Raw genomic sequence first — 17,298 nt, 5'->3', positions numbered from 1 at the left:
GCTTTACATGAGTACCGGTTACGTTACACAAAGACACATTCATTTTTTGGTAGGCACAGGGAGATTAAGTGATTTGCCCAGAATCACAGGATGAGGACGCGACCCCGAGGCTCGAACCTTGGCTTCCCAGCTCCAAAGTCAGCAATCTATCCATCGGACCACGTCCTCTAAAGCGCAAACGATTTACAAATTGCCTCTGGGATAAGCCTGACAGCTCTGCCAAGCTACCAAGGGAGTGAGCAGGGGTTATCTTCAGCTTGCCCTGACTAGAGTGGTGGTTTCTGCCTGGCTTAGGCGCATGCCCTACTCAACCAGAAATCCCATTTCTAACAGTAATTATTTGTAGGGCTATGTAGATTTCGAAAAACTAAAGGAATAATGATGAAACCAATATTTTCCATGGCACCCCTGTTTCTCAAATATGGCACTAACATGTTTTTCCAGTTAGCTGAAAAAAGAAGACATTCTATCAAGCTAATATTACTCTGAGCGTATCTCTTAAAGTAGGTTATACCAGGGGTTAGTCAGAGAAGAAAGGAGCTCACATTGTCATTCTTCAGGGGTAAAAAAGAAGATGAGAATTTTGTCTGGTTATGAAGTGAAACGGACATTTCTGGTATTTGACTATAGTTATTCGTTGTTGATTTTATGAAGGAACAATGAAGCTTGTTACTATTAATGTTCTCAAGATATATGCTTTACTTTAGCCTCTCATCGCTTTTCTTCTGGGTAAAACTACTCCCGTTTTGGATCTGCGGATGTCTCCTATTTTACTAGGCCTCCATTTTCTAGACTTGACCATATTATATTAGTTGGGTTGCTTCTACTTTACCTAAGCAACATTTAGTAGTGTTGTCATACATTTCACAGCTACTTCATTTTGTCTGCATCATTTCATTCTTGCAGTTTTAATCTGTCTATGAACAGAACATGAGGCCAGCCACACAGAGTACAAAATGTACTTCTTTTTGGATCATAGTTACAAAAATATCTAAAGAAAGACAAACTCTCAATTATAAGAAAAGAATCTATTTTTAGAAAGTGTAGTTTGAATGCTTCAATGCGTTAGGCTAATTGATACACAAGTACACGGTTGACTTACTCGTGAGTTGACAACTTCCAGTGAGATGTTCTGAGGGGGAGCACTTGGTACTGAAAGAAAAAAGAAAAATACTGTTAGTTTTATAAAAATTACATTACTATAGCCAATTGTGGATGGATTCTCTTTTGGAACTGCATGTAGATTGCAATCACACATTAGCATAGTCCCAGCCCCCACGGCCCCTAGATATCCCTCGAGTGATAAACACGCTCTACAAATCCATATCACATTACATAACGTAACATAACATATCATAACATAACATACCATAAAATAACGTAACATAGAGAGGTACTTGGCCAAGTTAGTAAAGAACTGTACCAATGTGTATGTGGTTGATATCTAGCTTCAGAGCATTTACATTTATATCAAATCACTGTATGTGAAGCTTGCAATTTAATAATAAGCAATACAAACAAATCTCTCGTCTTATCTGCGCCACTGAAAATGATGAAAAGTCTCATTATCAATAAAGGCACATCTGCTTCTAGACCTTCAAATATTATTATTTAATTAAATCCAATGGTACCCAATGTTTTGGGAAAATGCAGTGTATACTCCGAGATATGTATTTATATAATAGGTTGCTTCACAATGCCATTGTGTTACTATCGTCATCTTTATACCAAAAAACTCCTAAACTACAACTAAATCCAAAAAGCAAAGCAAGCGGCGACTCTGTATTTAGGTCAGCTTAAGAATATCAAGTATAAGGGATATGACTTTATCTCGGATTTTGTTTTAAGTGGCCATGTATTTACTGCCTAGCTCGCCAACTTCACATCATAGAGGCATGGACCCAGTTAGTTCACTAGAATCACAGTATATATCTTTGAGTTCCTAGGATCAAAGCAGGGATCCAGCAGAAGTCGAGGAATGGTACTCACCAACCAATTCTAGCAAAGCTAATGAGGTCAGGTAGGTTGATGAAGTGTAGCAGGATATCTCCCCAGCTCAGAGGTGGCACAAGATTTCATTTATTTCCACACCATGCCTCAGGAACACAGACTGCAGACAATGTATGATATCTTACCAAGACCCCATAGGTTCCCCATTTCAGGCTGCCATGGGATGCAACAAGAGCATCCATTAGTGCTGAACCCAAGTAGACATGTGGACCCCAAGGGATAATGCAAGAACACAGGCTATTTATTAAGGTAGATGTGATTATACCACAAGGAATAAGACTCCATCCTTGTCAGGGTAAAACATAGTTTGAATAATTCAAACCTGGACTCAACCCTCTGCTAGCTTTTGCACAGAGGAGACAGAATTAACTTAGGAAAATGTGTAAAGTATTTAACCCTACAAAACAATAAAACATCAACCACCCTACAGGTTTCAGTATGAATGGGTCCATTGCCCATAAAAAAAAGATTGCTTGTTGACTCTTTTTTCCAACACCTAGACAGACCTTTTTCAGTCTTCATTTTTTTTAACCAATTTTTAAATATTTATTTATGACATTTGCTTTCAGTGTAAAGCTCCTTGGGATAATGTGTTTAATAAATTAAGCGATTAAACAGCATGAATGGACTCAATTCCCTTTCTGTTATGAACTGTGGATGAACATGCTTTTTTGCCACTTATTCATGTAAGGCTGCTGCCAGAGTAATTGACCTGGGGCCACCTTAATGTTCAGTAAACTGAAGCTGCTCAGGTACAGGAGTGCACAATCTAAGTGCTTCTAATGTAGAATAATTGATAAACAAATATACATTTTTATGCGTCCCTGTCCCCCTAATGTACACGAGGTTAGTTAATGTCTTTTTTTTTTTATAGAATAATTGTTTGTGATAGTATGAAAAACACAATCCAAACAAATATGATGGCGATGCCGAAATTAGTAACATAAATACAAACAGAAAGAAAAGCAAAGCTTAACAGTACTGAAGTGTATTCATTGGAGTCGAAGTGATCCTTTGTTATGATGGAGTATACCATGGGGAATGATTATCAAACATTATTTAAACCTTTTAGTAAGAGCGTGTTTATTCTTTACATGTGGAAGCGATGAGCAGCATGCTTCTTTCGCCCACTGATTGTCAGTAAAGAATGACAAAAGGCATCATATTATGTAGATCCTTTCAGAAGAAAACAAAAGCTGTGAAATTACTTTTCAAACAAGACCTACCAAAGGATAACATTAAAATTGAAAATATTAGGTGCTTGGCCATGGATGAACTCTGTAATTACGCATGCTTTATCATAGCTTACTTTAATGTGCACTCAGCGGCAGTTCAATTATAGACTGATAAGATCCACAGGAATGTATTCAATAATCCAACCTAGCTTTGTAAGGCATATACCACTAAAGAGGAGAGGAGATGTAGCAAAATGGCCAGAGCGGCCGATTTTGCGACTAGGGAACCAGATTCATGTCCGGGCGTTGGCTCAACATTCTGAAATTCTGGGCAAATCACTTAATCTCCCCATGCTTAACATTTTTTTTTAACCGTGTATATGTAACTTGGCGCATATGCAAAGCACGTCAAGTCTTAGGGTGCTATAAAAAAAACTGCAAAGAATATGTGTATAAATTAATATATAGCAATATAAAAGTACATATAAATATATGTTTCAAATGCAAATGGATACTTCAGGGTTTTCGGCTCTTAATAGCATACAGCGTGACCATAATTAAAATAATTAGCGATTTCTGCCACCACAGCTGGAAGAGGCTACAACTGGAGGGGGAGAGGCGCTAGTCTTGTCATGCAGATGAAAGACCCAGACTGAACCTCCATCAGTCAGGCTCAGAGCCATTTCACAGTGAACCCAAGCAAATCACTGGCATGCACTGTACCAGACACGTAGGGTGCATATTAATATACCAGGCACCTTCACTACCGTACGTCAATAATGCATTTCTCTCTGTAGTAGAGGTAAGCCTAGTATTTTCTAGATGCTTTGCAATTCCTTCACTTGATTAATTTCGGACATAGAAAGGTTCATGGTGACTAGAACCCGGATGAGGCCTTTCATTTGATTAATTCATTTTTTTGTGCCTGGAGTAAATGATGTTTTACCTAGGACTCTGGACAGTTATTTATTATCGTATTTTTTCCAGATGGATTCTATGTGCTTAGAAATTGATTCAGATGGTTGCTCCTAAATGTTCCTTGTCCTGATGATGACCTGATGAATTTAACCCCTTGTGTGCCCCGCCCTTTCCCCGCCCTGTGCCGGGCGTTGAATTAGCGGGCGGGGTTCATGACGAGATAGTCTCGTCATGGGCACAGCGCAACCGCGGCCCATGACGAGACCATCTCGTCATGGGCACTCAAGGGGTTAAAGAGGTTGAAACGCCAATCGACGACTTCCCTTTAGCAAATTACGAGTAAGCATATATTGTGATGTTGGGTCACTATTAGGAGGAAGCATATATTGTGCTGTTGGGTCATTGTTGTGTTGTGTCATTAGACAGACTTTTTTGTGTTAATTCCCCTTCTGCCATTGTGTATTTTGATTTTCGTTTACACTGTCATTTGTTTTTCTTTATGTATGGTTTGTGTAACTATGAAAGCACCACTTGAATGTTGCATACATGTTTAGCGTTATTGAAATATTTCCCAATCATAAATGCTTATTGTGTATAATTATTGTACCTTTTCTCATGGTTTTGATTTTATTGTTATATGTGTTGTGGTTTGAGAAAAATTTCTGCCTAAGAAATTTCCGCCCTGAACGACTGTTGCTTGAATAGTGTTAAGTTGCCCCAGGTTTTGGGGAGTAGGGCTGCCCCTATTGGTTGCAACCACTTTTAGAAAGTTTTCATTTCCGTACTTTAGCCTGCTGTCAGTGTCCTGGGTCACGTGACTGTGAATAGCTCTGCTTTTGGGATTTGTGTATTCCTGCCAGACAGTGCGACAAAGGGGACTGGTGGAAGGCAGGATGGATCATCCTGCATAGATGGCTAGGGGTGGATCTGCCCCCTCCCCCACTTACATTTCAAAGGAGCTTGTCTCCAACACACAAAAAGGAAACTGACAGTAGTCTTTTATCATACCAGACTTCTTGGAGCTTGCAAGGGGAAGGGGAGAACATTTCTGAACCAGAAATGGGGGTAGTATAGGGATTCCCCCCACTTCACAGGCTGGCACAAGTTACACATATTGCATCTCAGAGATACTCTTCAAAACACTTTTGGACCAGTGGACACTGCAGAAGAAGGACTACCCTGCTGCTTGAGGCCTACTTTGTTCACAGAAAACTACCCCGCTGCTCCAGAGGAGTTCCCTGCTGCTTGAGGCCCGCTTTGTTCCCCTAAAGACTGCTGCACTGCTTGAGGCTTGCCTGGCTCTCAAAGAAGGAAGACTGGATCTGCTCCCTTCATCCCAGGATAAGCTGAGTGACTTCAAGAGTCAGTTGGCTGACTTCCTGTTCTGAGGTATAGGGACACAGCAAAGTCCAGACACTGTCCTCAACAGCGTAGCTGGCCTGCTGCAGCTAGACCTGCCTGGGCCTTCAACTGGACCTGTCTGAGCCCTGCTGGCCTCTGCTAGTGTGAGTCCCTGATCCCCAAGAAGTGCCTTTCCAGGTCCTAGACCCTTGGCTTTTATCACATTGCTCTCCTTTACAAGAAAAGGGAAATATTGAAGGTATAGGCTTTTCGTGATCGCAAACAGTCCCGTTTGCACCAAGAGTCAGAAGTCCATGACGACCGCCAACGAAAAGTTCAGGAGCTCCTAACTCTTTTCACTACAGTAACTACTAGCAATGACTGGCAAAGCGAGATCTGTACCTCACGCTGCAGCAAGCCAGCCTGCCATCCTCGCCAATGTGAAGCTCAAGCAACTACTGTCCGTGATGCCCAAACGGATCGTCGTCCTATAACGATGACTGTTTGTGATGCCAGGCCTGCTCTTTGTGCTACAGCAACGACCATCCGCAGTGCGCTCCCTGCTCCTCTCGGCTTCCTCCAATGCAAACTGGACTTCTTGTGCTGGACTTTGAGAAGGTTAACATTTTTAGTCGGCCTGAATTTGTGACTATCCCCGGTTGAGCACAACTAGATGACTGCAAGTGGTGCTTTGTGCTTTTAGGGGCTACATTTTAAAATTGAATATCTTCAGTTGTACTGATTGCATTTTTGGTACTCTAATGTAATTTTTTTTCATTGAAATGTACTCTATTATTCTAACCCAATGTCTTACACTATGGATTGTGCAATATGCCTCTAATGTGTGCGTTTGTAAAGTAGGATCATTTTGAGTCAACCTCTGACCAGATTAAAAACGTCTTGGGCCAAATAAAATCTGGGTCACCTATGGAACGCTGCCCACCTAAGGTCATGTAGATGGTCCCAGATATCATTGCAGTAAAGCTTACGCACATCTTCAATAAGATGTTTATCTCATTTTACTTTCCCAAAGAGAGGAAAAGAGCCTTTATCCTCCCTCTCATAAAAAAGTCAATCTTGATGTCGCTGATCCTAATAATTATCGGCAAATTTCTCGTTTGTCATTCCCTGCAAAAATTGTTGAGAAGGGTATCAAGACGGAATTGACATTCCTCATCAACAACAACCATCTTCTAGATCCATCCCAAATTGGCTGTAGAAGCCATCAAAGTACGGAATTGGCATCGATCACAGCGTCCGAAGAAACTAGACAGACTTTAGACAATGGAGGAAATGCTGTCTTGATTATTATAGACCTCTCGGTGACATTCGACATGGTCCGTCATGACCTGCTCCTTGACCGTCTTTTTACCATAGAAGTCAGAGACAGCGCCCCACCACTGCTGACAAATTCAAAAACAACAATTGATGGACAGAGTCTGTTACTGGTGACATCATTCCTTAATGACCGGGAGCAAGTGGTGGCCATGTAAGGTTTCACCTCCCCTCCCTTTTCACTGCCATGTGGGGTGCCACAGTTCTCTTCATTCAGCCCTACTCTCTTCAATCTTTACATTATCTCCCTTGCATATGAGATTAGATCTTTCGGCTTCTCCCTAGTATCCTCAGCTGATGACACCCAGATAGTGGTGTCTGTGACCAGTAGCCTAGAGTCTCCTGCATCCAGATTTCATTATTGTATGCTCCAAATCGGGAGATGGATGGGAGATAATTGTTTGAAGCTGAATGCAGCAAAAACCGAGGGTCTCTTATTTGGCAAGGACATCTCCTTCTGGTCTCCAAGCATGTGGCCCCAGGAACGAAGTACTCTTCCTGGTCCGGTTAGGAAAACGAAGAACCTAGGAGTACAGTTTGACAGCAAGCTAACCTTCGGAAGTCATATCAATGTTATCACCTCCTCCTCGTTCCTCCTGCTTAACCCCTTCGCTGCGGCGCGAATTCCGCCATGCTCGTGACGGAACCACGCCGTCATGAGTCACGGGCGAGCTGTGCTCATGGCGGCGTGGTTCCGTCACGACTCTGCCCACTCAGAATTAGTGCCGCGTGGGCGGAGCGGCCGCAGCATGACCGAACCATGCCGTCATGAGCACACGCCGTACGTGGCTCATGACGGCGTGGTTCCGTCATGCGCGTGGAAGGGGTTAAACTTCCCTTTATTCCTAGAGAGCTACAAAAAACGGTGGTCTTTATATTGATTACCTCAAAAATAGACTATTGTAAAGCTCTCTTGCCAAACATACAGAAAAGGTTTCTTACTAAACGCCAAACTGTACAGAATGTAGTGGCACGTCTGCTCCTGAAAATCCCCAAATACAAATCTGTCTTTCAGGCCATAATTCCCCTCCCATGGGTCCCTCTGAAACGATGCATAGAGTTTAAGGCTCTGTACATTACTTTTAAAGGATTACACAATACAGGACTGGAATTTCTGAGCTTTCAGTGCTATATTCCACAGTGACCTCTCCAGTCAGGCCCAAATTTCAATTTAGTTGTTCCAAACTTTAAAAGGTCCAGCTGGGGTGACAGGAGCTTTGTGGCCTGTACCTACATGCTTGAAATTAAAAAGAAATCCGATCATCTGGCCTTCAGAAAAACCTCAAAAACATGGCTTTTTAACCAGTAGCTACTGTATGAGACTCTCTCCTCCACTTAATGGGTGGGTTCTTCCTTTCCTGAGCTTAGCGCCTAGACACCTATGGGTATAGAGCACTTTATACATTTTATTTTCATTTAATTCTTATCTGAAGCTACAGGATATAACTCATACATCATAAACTTTCATTAGAGATACTCTACAATGTAAAATGTGTCAGTAGACCGACTTGTCCTTCCACCCACACAGGAATGTCTATTCTGTTATGCATAGTGCTACGAAATGGCAAACAAAACGATCAATAATTGCTATTTAACCCCTTCGCTGCGGCGGGAATTCCGCCGCAGCGCTGGGGGGTGTGGGAGGGCAGCGCGGTGGCGCTGTGCTCATGACGGAGCCACTCCGTCATGAGCCACGGTTGAGCTGTGCTCATGACGGAGTGGTTCCGTCATGACTCCGCCCACGGCGCTAATCGCCCGCACAGGCGGGGAAACAGCGCCGCGTGGGAGGAGCGGCCGCCAACGGTCGCGGCATGACGGAACCACTCCGTCATGAGCACAGCGCGACCGTTGCTCATGACGGAGTGGTTCCGTCATGAGCGGGGAAGGGGTTAAGAAAGACACTGTATTGATTTTTTTTTATTGTTATTATTAATATTGTTGTTATTAATGTTATTATTGACAACAAATAACAACAATAAGTAAATAGTAATACCAATAAGATGATGATGATGATGATAATAATAATAACGTGATGCTATTGATGAATACGCGGTGCCTCTTTAAGTGTGGCCATGGCCACAATTCACACTTTCAAAAGAAATGTTTGCATTTTCTGTGTTGGTGTTTGACATTAATAAGAACACAGTTCGGTTTCCCACAAATAAAATTGTGTTTCCACAGAAAAGTATTACATCACGCCCTATCCATGTGCTCAGCAAAAGTGCACAGAATAAAAAAACGATATTTTTACTTTTTATGGCAAACTCATGATCATGGTCGCCATGGCCCACATCTTTGGCCGCGCAGAATCCCTGAATATTGGATGTATTAGACCTGAAAGAGCCACGAGGCCTTATTCTCATAAAGGTGGATTTCTTAGCTTGTCGATTACATCTCTCAGCTCACTGCTTAATTCCTAGCAGGGTGCTTATTCAGAAATAATAGGTGTTCCTCTTCACGATGACACATGTCACATAATGTGAAGAGGAGAGAAGGATTGACTGATAAAAACACCCAACCGAGTAAAGAAGCTAGCATACGACACATCAATCAAAATAATTGATTATAACCTGCATAGAATATCGCTGCCATTGTATTACTGTGATCGCTCCAAGATGGCCGCTGCGAGGTTACTGAGGCGGCCTATGTGAAATCACTGTGTTGTGAAGCAATGCTGCAAATAAGGTAAGAGTTAATGCACCTGTCTCACAAGCCTGGCTGGCTGGAAGAAAGGTTTCGTGTACCCTTGCTCAGAGAAGATGCCTCTTTGTCCTCATGAGACGAATGAAAACACTCTAGAGTCACAGAGCTCTAAATACATATAGTAAATGTGAATCAAAACGAAGGCTTCAATTTTACCTCAAAAAACATTTCTTGTACCAGGTCGACTATTTAGATACATGGAGAGCATTTCTAACTTAACACATTATTCTTAGTGCTAAGCAAATCCAGAGGGATATTTCAATAAAATCCTGGCGCACGGTCTTACACCAAAATTGATAACGCCGCGCTCAGGCTTTTTCTAAACACAGGGATGCGCCATATTTACAAAAATACGGTACACCTCTGCCTTTCCCCTAGTGCTAAAAATACTGCCTAGTGCCAGCACAGGCACCCTTGCACCATGTTGCAAGGGAGCTTGTGTTGCCGGGACAATTGTTTATGCACAGGAAAGGACAGCCTTCCTTTACATAAACAATCTTGAAAGGCGACTTCCTGTTTTTATGCGTGCTGCAGAATGCAGCACACATTTAAAGAGCAAAATATGAGGAGAAACTAATGATTTCTTCTTGTATCGCCATCCTAAGATCATGTTTTACCTGGCCTTAGTTGTTGGCGCTGCCCATCCTTGTAAATAAGGGGCAGCGTTAAAAAGCAATCGGTGTTGTGGAGGAACGCCCAATGCATAACCCATTGCAAGCTCCTTTCACGCAAAGGGAAGCGTGAAAGGGGACCGTATTAACAAGGAACGTTAAGTGGCTTGACAGCGCCTTGTCAACATGCCCCCCACCTAATCAGGTGAAAACAGGAGCTTGCACCCAAATCCTGAGTATGAGTCTTGTGCAAACTTCGGGGCAGATTTACAAGCCCCTTGCGCCACTTTTCCTTCACTTTTCCCATGTTAAAATTGATGCGAAAGTGGCGCAAGGGGCTGGTAAATCTGCCCCTTCATATAGAACAGTTGTTTTTCCTCACAAAAAAAGCAAAATTTGTACCAGAAACCCACAGGGTACTGTGTTTTGAACTCAAAATGGAGAAAAACATTTCTGAGTCACCCTCCATTTAGAACATGAGGAACTTGTAATGATGTGTTAACGAATGACAGGCAAAGCGTCCCAGTGCAATATTTCCACATTATTTTAAGGGTCTACTCAGTGACCCTCTAGTGATAGAGCAGTTTTCCTCTTACGGGGCACGATGGACAGAGGCAGAAGCAGCAGGTAGCGAGACAGCCAGAAAGCAAGGAAAGACGGTGGCATGGGGCTGACGCGGCCCGGGGTCGCAACGATCCAGGAACGTAGGAGTACCCATAGGAATACCCGCAGCGAGGAAAGGAGAGAGGGCAGCTGGCAAAAATGGAAGGTGAGCTGAGTGCGTGCCAAGCAGAGCGGATGCCTGGCCCCCCACGTGGTCCCCAAGGAAGCAGCCCAGCCTGGTCTTGCTGCAGCTTGTGGGATGCCAGGCGGCTCCCGCTCGGCTGCTTGGCTCCCCCTACCCTACCACTTCAAACATCCACGGCCAGATGAGGAGTGAGAGCTGCCAGGACCAGAGCCCTCTCAGAGTACGCTGGGTAAGGAGAGCAGTGCCAACCAAATTTGCAACCTCTGCTCCCCCTCCCTGCACTGCCCCTCACACACCATCATCACTTGCTCTCCACCAACCACGCATCTCCTTTGTGAATGACAACCATCCTGACCCCAGCCACTGCCCCAAACATCTGCATCAGCTCTGCTACTACAGACCAGCAGGCATGCCGCTCAGAACCAGAAGGATCTAAAGTGCCTTGCAGATCCTCCAGCCTCACCAGCCTCCCCAGCCTCTCAACCGACAGCACCTAGCATCCTGCACAACCAAGGAGGAAAGAGGGGGACCACCTAGGTAGGCGGGACTGCGGAGTTCGGGGGGGGTGCATGGAAGCGATAAACATTAGGCCTAGGCTGTTGCAGCTTGCGTCCACCGTTATACCCACTTGCCCTTCCCCCAATCTGCAAGCAACAGCACCTCTTCGGAGTAGCAATCTTACCACTAACCCAAGAATACGAAAACCAGGACCTTTCAAATCAGGAGCCAATCTGTGATTCTTCTCTAGAAGTGCATAGGAGGGACAGCTCCCTGCCTTAACATTCATTGGAAGCATTAGTTAAATCATGCGCTTTGGAAAATGAAGGGGTTCTGTGGTGGCACATAAGAAACGGAAGCGGAGGGCAGACCTATTGGAACCTACAGAGGCACCCAATCAGATACTTGATCTAATACCAACCACACCTCCAAGTGACTTGCAGAACAACTCAATCCTACATAATCCTGCAGCCAGCCTTTCAGGACCGAATACTACCCTCTTTCAGCCAAAAATCACTTCCAAATTTAACTATCTCAAAATGCAGGCTCTGCTATTTTTTCCAGCAACTCGAGCATCAAGTGCTTGCCCATCCCCCTGAGCCTGACTGTCAGTAAGGGGGGCATTACCTGCAATCTAGTACCCCCCACCAGCAAACCTGGTCTGGAACAAGCAAATCCTTTGGGCCTCCGGAGCCCACTAGGGGGTTGCTCCAAAAGGGAGGAGCGTCTGCCCCCCATCATCTTGGGCAGGGTGTGGGATTCAACTGCCACGTTTGGCACCAAATCTTGGTGCAAAGCAGGTCCAGCACAAGAGGAAAAAGAAAAAAAAACATATTGGCCAGTAACGGAGCCCCCAAAGTATCGCCGGAAGGGGATCTCCTGCAGCTTTTATTCAATTTGTCAATGGTCAAGGAAGACCTATCCCATCTAATTTCTCGAATAGAGGAAGAAGAAAAAGAAAGGAAACAGGTGGCCCAGGGTGAGAAGGAAAGCTCTGCTCCCCTGATAATTGGTCAACTAGAGGAACAACCACTATTCAGGGATGTTCTGAAAAAGCTAGAAAGCAGATAATCACAGGAAAATGGACAAAATCATATGACTCCCTTCGAGGAAGATTCTTATCATCTCGCAAAGACTTATTCTACCTTTGATCTAAGGAATGGGAAATTATGCTTTCATCATACGGAAAAAAAGCCTCCAATAACTGAAGCCCCTCAGCCACCCCAAATGAGGACGTTAAGGCCCAACAAGGGTCGGCCTGGACCACAGCCCTAGGCATCCTACAGAGGTCAGTGGATGCAATGTCCTTCCAAACTAACAAAATGGACATACAGATTAGCCTTCTAAACACTATGGCTTTGTATGTCGCCAGCATCGAAGAAACGATCACACACCTGAACAACCTGATAAAACGGGCCCAGGCTGATGCTGACCATCCTTGCCAAGCTTGCAACTGCTCACCAGTCCTAAGCAAGTTAAGTGAGCTCCCGGAGAAGATGACAAAGCTAGTGGGAGAGCTTAAAGAAATGACTTATTCAAAGACCTCAATCCATAGAAGTGAGATCTTAGATCGAGTTGAAGATTCAATAAAAAGCCCGCAAGATGGGCCAATAAATGGGAAGGAAGGGGCAGCTGTATGTGATACATTGCAGCACTCGGCTACAACAGTTTGCAATGTAGACAACAGCTGCTCGTGTGCGACCATCGTGGCCAAAATACTTGGAGACAACCCCGCACACTTACCCAGACAAAACAGGGCACATCATGTTGATGTAGTAGATCCTAAAGGCAAACAATCAAAAGGAGATAGGGCCGCAACAAAACCCAAACTATGAAGTACAACCTGGCGCCCTATCCCCTGTTCCAAACTTAGAACCATGAAGACATCAATCGGCACATTGACATAACCCTGTCGAACGGCCCGGAAGAGGCGATGGATGGCGTAAATCAAAGCCCTGAACCTGCTCCTATACAAAAGATCAGCACCACGGAACGCACCTAAGCAACAATCACGGCAGTCATAGCAGACTGCTACGACAGCAAAAAGGGCTCCCTGCTAACCACACAAAAATTCTAAGGCAAGACAGGGCCACCCACGCCTAGAGTCACGTGACGGGGGCAATAGCATTTGGATGACTGCCCTGCCAGCCGACCAGAACAGAGCCACTAGGCATCTAAAAGACCACACTGAGGATCTTGAACAAGCAAAAGCCATGCAAAACATCATAGATACAGTCTTAACGAGTGAAAAGGAGCCGGGAACCTCAATCAACTTGCCCTCTAAAATTGCAAACTCTGGTCTGGACTTGAACAGGCATGAAGGAGGCCCTCCTCTACATCTTAGGAACTGGTCCATCTTAACTCTGGGAATGACAGGCTCCTTCCTCGGTTTAGCAGGAGCAGTCTTTCCCTGGCCTGGTCCTCCCTTACTGAGTGATTTCAATCCAAAACTCAACACCACCCTAATTCGGGCCAACAAAATGCTAGAAAAAGTCCAAGATGGTCGCTAGACATAAGGCATCTACAAGCTCCAACTGCCCATACATTATTCTACCCAGAATACAAGTTCAAAGGCTCATTTGACATTTTAAATCATGGCAACATCCTCAAGCTAATCCAAACTACGGGCTTGCTGGAAGAAGTTACATCGTACGAGATTGCATCTACTGATTTCATCATGTTTGGGCACGACCAGAACAAAGAAGCAACCAAGGTTACTTTGTGAACCAGGGAGCTAGCCTCGCAAATCATGAGGCATGCAGATATCTTCAAGCAGTTGGGAATCTCCATCACTCCTGGAAAGGAACCAGGTTACCCACACATCCTTGGAAGTATGTCGGACACGGTCAGTCTAGCAACTCAGCCAAGACGGGTTTACTCGGTCCTCAGAGGTGCCCAAAGTAAAACTCTGGCTTCCCGAACATGGGACACAAATGGTGGCCGTAAATTCCAAACCGGTGTCTCTGAAGGAGCAGAAAACTGGGCATGGCTGCCTGGTACCTTGAAGTCAACACGACTGCTAAGGTGACAAAGCAGCCTCCATAACGTACATTCAGAAAGCCCACTTAAGAAACGCTCTTGGAACATCAATGACTGGCCAAAAAACTGGGCAATCAGGTCACTACATCCTATTTATGCTCCTTTGAAATTATTCTACTATAAGAGATTTGGCTACAGACAGCATACCAACTACAAGGATACATAAACCATCACATATCTTCATTTAAACTGCAGAATTTTGGCCACAGCAGTTGAGGTCTTGCAATCTGCGGCTAATAGTGAATTCACTCTTGGGAACAAGCGAGCGACACATCAGGGCTGCAAGCAGTAGGCACCTCACTTACAACCACCAATGGTCAGCTAAAGAGTTTAATTCTGATAAACATTCCAGGCACAAGGACAGCCCTTACCAAGAAATGGACCAGAATGATTCTAAATCTCAGATCAGAAAACCCAAGCACAGATATACTAATTACAAGAGACTTTAACATGTGACTAATGACTGATCTACCCACAAACGAGATAATGCAGTTACAAGAAGGCAATTGGGCAATACCATCTCAGGACCGTCCCGGGTGGCATAAAGACAGCCCAAGAGGACGGGTCCTCCAAGGAAGCCTGGAACATCTTTGATTAAGAGCCCTTAATAGCCGATTTCACCCCGACAAGCCACCTGGTCTTTCATACCTAACCAACACTGGGAACTCCCTGATCGACTACACATTTGTCAGCCTTCGTTTACTGAACCAAATCACTTCATTTGGCTTTGGTGAAAAAATGGACAGCGACTATCACCCTTAGGAGCTTACCCTCAACATCAGGTCAGACAAACATACCACTGCAGCTGATCAAGGCCTCAAAAGCTACACAATTAATCTCAAATGTATAAAGTGCTCCACCAACTCCGTCCCAACCCTGGACACTGAAGCCAAACTGCTACTAGCTAACATCCATGAACTAGAGGGAGACCTAGTTTTGAGTTGGTCAACAATTACTAATAAACTGGCGGACCGGTTTGCAAAACTGGCACTGGTAAAGCAAAGCCACAAGGCGCAGGTTCCAGTCATCCAATAAGGACTGCCAAAAAAGGATCAATCTACTGTGGAGAAGCCTTAAAAGTTCACCAATGGACTCAAAACTAATTAGCAACTTAAAGGAGGCCCGAATACATCTGAATGAGGCAAAATTTGAATACTAAGGGAAAATATTGAACTCCTTCTGGGCTAAACTACTGTACCATACAAGGACAAATAATTCCATAAACTTTTGGGGCACCATAAACGGACTGGGGGGCTCCCTCTCTAAGGTGGCTTGTTCCAACATCTCCCAGTTGGAAAAGGGGAAAAGATCAGGCAATGTTGACTCTGTAATCATCAAAAAGAGGACATAATACATGTACTGTGCCTGTGTCCCACGCTTCTATAGCATAGGAGAGTCCTGTTATGAAGGGGGTGGATTGCTAAAGATATAGGATCCTGCAGGGAAGCAGTCCTGGCCTGATTCGACCCATCAAATATCATGCTAAATTGTGCCTTGGTCAAATTCACTCATTGTTTCTCTAGGAAGATAGAGGCACAGGATCTTGCATGTGAAGGGCTGATAAATATTTAGGCCACTACCGGGCCCTCGCCTTCGACTACACCCCCCCCATGACATCCCACATTCCTACTATCCTACATGTCCTAGCTTACACTATGGTGTTATGCATAGCAGGTGCCTATTTATTTCCATCAACCTTCTACATAATCCTGTCCCACCATAACGATGTAAACTCCCCTGCTTTTTACTTTACACATGCATGCACTTCATTTTAGCACCACCGTGTTAGTAACATGTAAAACTGGCCAACTTATATGTCTCAATGATTTTTAACTACTATTGTTTTACGTATATATTTAAAAGATGAGGCAACTTCATGGAACATGTAAACTTGGATTTGATGCCATTTTCTTATGTTGCAAAGGTTTTATTTAATCATGCAATAAAGCCGTTTATAACTGTCGATAGAGCTTTTAATTCCATCTAACACGATCACTGGTCAGGTGTGTAGATTGATATCTCATTTCCTAATATTCCATGATACTACACTTTATTATACATTACACAAAATACATGAGACAGTCAAGACTCAATCAATAGCCCCAAAGCAAATAACCATGTATTTATTAAATTTATAGCACTAGGCTTACACACAGGCCTCAAGATGGTAGGCAAAAAATAGCTTATATTTAATAAAGTGGTATTGAATATTTAACTCACATCCAGAAAACAACATTGCAACATTCATGCTTGAGACAGTTTATTTATTTTCTTTATAAGCAAATGCCTTTATACATGAGAAATGCATTAGAAAGCATTAGAAATGTCATATAAATATGCCATGCCATGAAATGTATACCCTTATTCAGACTACCATATGTAACATAATCACAAAATGTAATTATTTTTAATTTAATCATCAGAAAAAGTTAACAATTTAAAAAATCCTCATCTTCATTTACAGAATCTAGACTGGTGGAATTTCACCCTAGCAATTTTTTTAAATAAATCAGATTGCACGTGTCTGGTGGTCAGTGGAATAATGTATCCACATGAGGGATATGGGCGTGACCACACAGTCATAGGTTCAAATCCTAGTGGGTACATTCAGTCTTTTTCATTCTTTCATTCGAAGTATACAAGACGATTACCATAGAGTTGTATAATGATAAATATCTGTTATTTAGCGCCAAGACACCCTTCTTGATGAAGTGTGAAAGCTATGTTAAAATTTCCACTTACGATTCACTTAGGACACACACACTAATTTACTCCCATCAAAGTCACGAGATACTGCATTTCCATGAATGGGAAGGAAACACTTGCATGTTTGAAAGGTTTCTCCTCATTGAAAAATATTTTCTTTGCAGTGAAAAAAACGTACTTATGCAAATGCACATTAATATCATATATTTTGAAG

The 17,298-nt window shown here is 43.5% G+C and overlaps 1 protein-coding gene across 5 annotated transcripts in view; it reads right to left on the bottom strand.

The window, feature by feature from the left end:
- Positions 1 to 17,298, bottom strand: part of DCC (DCC netrin 1 receptor) — a 1,201,728-nt gene that overhangs the window by 226,127 nt on the left and 958,303 nt on the right. For all 5 annotated transcript variants that reach the window (XM_085629855.1, XM_085629864.1, XM_085629892.1 and 2 more), the window contains exon 12: positions 1,103 to 1,152. In XM_085629855.1, coding sequence (XP_085485981.1) covers positions 1,103 to 1,152 — 50 coding nt within the window. The remainder of the gene's footprint in view (positions 1 to 1,102; positions 1,153 to 17,298) is intronic.

The sequence above is a fragment of the Triturus cristatus genome, chromosome 2_1 (genome assembly GCF_964204655.1).
Source record: "Triturus cristatus chromosome 2_1, aTriCri1.1, whole genome shotgun sequence".
NCBI lineage: Eukaryota > Metazoa > Chordata > Amphibia > Caudata > Salamandridae > Triturus > Triturus cristatus.
This window is presented reverse-complemented; position numbering and strand designations above follow the sequence as displayed.